Source organism: Galeopterus variegatus, unplaced genomic scaffold, assembly GCF_000696425.1.
Source record: "Galeopterus variegatus unplaced genomic scaffold, G_variegatus-3.0.2 Scaffold190, whole genome shotgun sequence".
Taxonomy (NCBI): domain Eukaryota; kingdom Metazoa; phylum Chordata; class Mammalia; order Dermoptera; family Cynocephalidae; genus Galeopterus; species Galeopterus variegatus.
In genome coordinates, this window is record NW_007726301.1 from 206,214 (window position 1) to 211,802 (window position 5,589).

The window sequence follows — 5,589 nt, forward strand, 5'->3', positions numbered from 1 at the left end:
GCCATCATAAATAGCATTGTTTTCTCGATTTCTTTTGCAGTTAGGTCATTATTTGTGTATAAAAATGCTACTAAGTTTTGTATGTTGGTTTTGTATCTTTCAACTTTACTGAATTCATTTCTTCTAACAGTTTTTTGGTGAAATTTAAGGGTTTATTTTACATATAACCCAGCTTTAATTTCAGTAGAAATATTTGATTTATAATAGTGGACAGAATAATGAGTCTGTACCACAATTACTGTGAACCACTACACACACACACGGTATTTAAAAAAGTGCATGGAAAGATTCATGTCATCTTTCAAATTCTGTTTTTCCATGAACATTCTGAAGTGGCTCCATGTGTATGTGTGCATATATGTATATATGTATGCATGTATAAATAAGTGGACATACATGTCCATAAATATATAAAGTAAAGATCTTCAGCAACAATACTCATCATTGCTATTTGCAACATACTACTATGGCACTTTCTATATATTAAACATGATCCAATAATAGATTGTGATTAGCAATTAGAGAAACCCTATCCTAAGTAATAAATTTCTCCCAAATAGCATCTACATGTTTTCTGACTACGGTTTAATGAATAATTTTGACAACTCAGCTGAGATTTGTTTGCTGCCAACTTTAATAGCATTTTTAATAGAGGAAAAGCAGTAATTGTTTTTTACTTCTTGTTTTCTGACTACGGTTTAATGAATAATTTTGACAACTCAGCTGAGATTTGTTTGCTGCCACCTTTAATAGCATTTTTAATAGAGGAAAAGCAGTAATTGTTTTTTACTTCTTTTTTGCTGTGCCTTTAATCATGAAATCTTAGTTAAAACATTAAAGAAGGAGAGACATAAAAAGTTGTAGAAAACAAATGATAAGTTCTTATTTATTGAAAGACATCCAGTTGAGAAATAGAGAAATAATTGTTAGGTAAGCTTATATGGCACATGATTATGATTAAGTTCCACTAATTCATATTTCTGAATTATGCTTTCTCTCTTAATTCCAGAGTATTATATTCATGCAGCAGTGATAGGAAGGACTAATTTTTTTTTTTTTTTTTTAAATGTCCATCTTCTTGGTAGAGTAGTGTAACATCAGAAACATTCACCTGGAGTCATTTTCTACCATTGGGGTGTGTGATACTCTAATGTTAAGAAATCAAGTCTAAGTCTAGGAAATTTAGACTGTTTATTTGTGATGTATGAAACTTGCATATATGAATCCAGTAGTTTTACCTAGCTTTCACCTATCTTTGTCTTGAAATTTTCCATCTTAATGGCTTGTCCCATGCACAAAATCCTGAGCCACAGGATACCAGGTAAGGATAAACATGGTAGTAGCATAGTTTGCTTCTGCACACTATTCAGGAGTCCACAGATATATGTGAAGGTTCTTTTTTCTCTCCTGTAGCAACATTAAATATTTCATCAGATATTTTAGCTATAGTAGGTGTAGTCTGGGGAGTCACAGTGTGTCCAAAACCTTGGTAGTGACCCATGGGTGAAGGTGGCATCGAAGAGGCAACGGATATTGCATCTTGTGATGATGATGATAACAAGCTTGTATGTTCATTTTGATCTTGATCCTCAGGAAACAATTTTTTCCTAGGATGTCCCCTGACTGTCCGTCCTTTAATGTAATATAAAGGTTTTCTATGTTAGCCAAAAGTTCTTTTTACCATTATATAAACTTACCATTCCAAAAATAAGCTCCCCATGTCCCGCTCCTGTGCACCTCCCTGCCCCCATTTGAAGAACCTGTACTATGGTACTGCTTTAAACAATCTTATTGGGCTGGCTTGTTAGCTCACTTGGGAGAGCGTGGTGCTGAGAACACTGAGGTCAAGGGTTCAGACCCCCATACTGGCCAGCCACCCAGAAAAATAATCAATCTTTTCATCTCTTAAATAGCCACTAAATTGCCTGAGTAGAAGAGATACAATAACCTACCTATCTGGATGAATTTAAATGGCTAGTACTTACCAACATGCCTTACTTGTTCAGAAATATCATCTCTAATATCTGAAACATCCCACATGGCAAGAAAGGAATCAAAGCATGACCCCTCTTCTGCTTCTTGGACATATGGTTTATATGAGAAAGTGTAATGATGAGCAATAGCAGCAAGGAACATCTCAATACAAATAATAAAGTCCTGTAACAACAAGAAGAAAATCTGTAAATTTAGTTTTGTAGAATGCTATCTTTTTCCAAGTACTTTTCAAAAATACTTAAGTATCAATAACTTTTTTGCTTTTCAGATTATATTCATTTTTCCATTTTCCATGTTCCTAAATAATTATTTTGCCCGCTCTCTTCAAAAAAAAGACAAAATGTGAAAATTTAAGTCTATTTTATATTACCTCAATTAAATATTTCTTAGCAAAGTACAATGTGTTCTCAATCCACTACCTAAGGACTAAGAGGAGAACTGCAGAAAAAGAAATGGACTAGGAATAACAAAATCCAGGTTTTATTCCTGGTTCTGCTACAATTTGGCCAATTTCTTTAGAGTTCCCCTGTTTCTTCACCTGTAAAGTGAGGATAATAGCGCCTCACCCATCCTGCATGTTGTCATATATTTAGTACAGACAATATGTAAAAAATGCTTAAGAAACAGTAAAGTTCTATTGAATTCGAAGACAGCACTACTTACCTGGAGCCCTGTAGCCACAGCTTCTACACTCTGCCATTCCCACGTACGCTTTTCAGAAATAACGCCAACTTTTACCAACAAAGCAATAACTACTGCTTGCCTATATGTTAGGAAAAGGTAAACGCCAAATCTATATCAAGCATAAAATGAGCAGTTGTTTTAAAATTATGCCATTTAAAAAAGTTAAACCCCAGTGCAACCTGTAGACCACCACCACCCTGCCTTCACAGCATATTCCTGAAGAAACTGCATATCTATATTAAATATATTTATTTGCTTTACAAATTTATTTTTCTAGTATAGTTTTATCAGACGAATTTTGATTATTCTCAGAACCTCAATACTTGGCTTACACATCTTCTTTTGGCTTATACATCTTCTTTTGTTTTGAAAGTGTGCATAAGTATTTAGATTTTTAGTTCTTCCTATACACAGACAATGCCTAATATCTTGTACAATAGGCATTTAAAAGGAAATAAAGGACAGATACTCTAATGCTGTTTACACATGTTATTAATTATTCAGATTATTTTTTTGAAAACAGTCATTTTGAAACTAGTCTTGTTTGAACTCTTGGGGTTAGAGAAAAACTCAGAAAGAGTCTGACTCCAAGATGGGGAGTCATGCTGAGTATTTCAAGCAAATCTAGGGATATGGCCCCATGTTAAATTTCAACAGCAAATGAGATAGACAAACTTTCCTAAGTCTATATATAAAAATATTCTCTTTTATGTTACTTGTAATGGTGAAAAAATTAGGAACAACCTAAGTATCTATAGGAGATTGGTTAAAGAGTTATATTCATACAACAGAATACTAAGTAAAAACAAAACCCCAAACACCAAAATTATATTTCTCTTAACTAACAAAGAACTACATATATCCACAATATAATGAACACATTGTTGAATTCCACAAGTTTTTATAGTATGAAACTATTTCTGTGAAGTTTTATATATGACATGTGCACCAAAATGTTAATCAGTTCTGGGTGGTGAGATTTCAGAGATTTTTCTTTTTCCCTGTTTGTATTCTATCTTGCTAAATTTGGTATATTTGTTTCTAGGACCCCATTCACCCACCTCTACTAAACTGCGACCATATATAGTTTTGCCTCCTGTTTTAAAAAACGTTTACTGATGAACATATCCTCACATCACCAAATATTCTACATATGTTTTCTTTCAAACTGCATGTTATTCTATTATATGACATGGCCATGATTTATTTTAACGAGTCCTCTAGTATTGAGATATTAAATTGTCTCAAATTATTTTCTTCTTATAGATGTTACAGGGACTATCTGATTATTTCTTTATGAAAATCCTAGAAGGGCTAAAGGGATGAACTTTTTAAATGATAAGTAGAGAGAGACATTTTAATCTACCTTTTACACTAAGACTATTTTTAAAATCCTCTTTAATTAACAGTTTTATTGCCCTTTAGAAAATGAGAACATTTAAGAGAAAGCAACACTTACCAAAAAGAAACAAAAACCACCAGCTTTACACAAAGAAATTTTCCAACAGGTTGGATTGGACTCAGTTCTTCCTTTAGTGCTTTATAAAATAGGAGGAGACAATACATGGCAAACTAGAAACAAGATTAACATTTAAATTTCTTCAGTAAGAATAAGTATGGTAATAGAAATATTAAAGTTATAAAACAAAGAACTGGTAAGAGTAATATTTCAGCCAGTTTTTCCTAGGCTTTATTATTATATTTTTAGGTTAACAACAACATTTTATAGTTTACTATATAGGTGAATACACAAGGATACTTCAAAAAGTTGATGGAAGGATTTTATCATCCTTTAATCCTATTTTTCCACAAACTTTTTGAAGTCCCCTCATATACTATATAAATTTCTCCAACGAGTTGTAAAATATCTTCCCTGAAATGTTTTTAGGTGTTCACTTACTGGGGCCCAGAGAGCAATAAACAAATGACTAACACAAATGGAAGAAAAGGCTCTCATTCAGCCAAAATAAAAATATCTGTTTTATAATGGCTTTTAAACACAGATTACCATTAATTTCATACGGGTTTAGCTTATTACCTAACATAGTATATCTTATGTAACACTGTGTGTATATTATTTATAAGGCAACACATTAAATAAATACAATTTCAATAAAGTTGTGACCATGAAATCTGAATCAGGAAAACAGCTTTTCTTGAGGGCAGTATGTTAGTCCAGCTGAATTTACTTTATAAAATAAATGCTTAAGACATAGTAATTATTTTTTTGACATCAGTTGTAATAACCTAGTGTAGGGTTGAATAGCAAACATTTTCATAAAAGTTCACTTTTTCCCACTAAAACCATATAAAATGTTCACTTAAAATATTTTAGAATATGAAAGCAGTGAAAAAATAAGTTATTCGTAGTCCTATCATCCAACTATTCCTTTCTACATATAAGCTGGTTTTTTAATAGCTGTCATGAACTAAATACAAAGTATTGTTGCCTTGCGTGGTTTTTCACTTAAAGTACCTAATTTTTCCATATGTTTTATAGGGATTATTTTTAACAACTGCCTAAGATTTTGGCAAATGGAAATACCACAGTGTATTTAACCAGTCCCTACCACTAGGCTTTAGGTTTTTTCATTCTGTTGCTATTACAAATAATAGGCTTTATATGCAGAGATATTCAAAGCAAAAGTACTTATGACCATTTCTTTAGAATACATTCCTAGAAAGAAAATGAACATGTGGCTACACAGGCATTTAATTTTTATTTTAAAGGTCTAATATCATACATGCATACCATTGCATCTAAACTATTATTTTGCTGAAAGCATTAACCAAAGATTTTAAATAAAATGTACATTTTTAAAAACTTATAGGATCAGATAGTTATATCTTTAGAGCACTTCAGTTTCTAGAACATAATCCTTTTTTTTTTTTTTTTTTTTTTTTTTTTTT

General features: G+C 31.9%; 1 protein-coding gene across 1 annotated transcript in view; it reads right to left on the reverse strand.

Annotated features, from left to right (window-relative positions):
• Positions 1-858: 858 nt before the first annotated feature.
• Positions 859-5,589, reverse strand: part of TMEM184C (transmembrane protein 184C) — a 25,427-nt gene continuing 20,696 nt past the window's right edge. Inside the window, exons 7-10 of the mRNA XM_008564694.1 lie at positions 4,139-4,251; positions 2,659-2,758; positions 1,986-2,157; positions 859-1,632 (exon numbers count right to left, since the gene is read on the reverse strand). Coding sequence (XP_008562916.1) covers positions 1,367-1,632; positions 1,986-2,157; positions 2,659-2,758; positions 4,139-4,251 — 651 coding nt within the window. The 3' untranslated portion in view covers positions 859-1,366. The remainder of the gene's footprint in view (positions 1,633-1,985; positions 2,158-2,658; positions 2,759-4,138; positions 4,252-5,589) is intronic.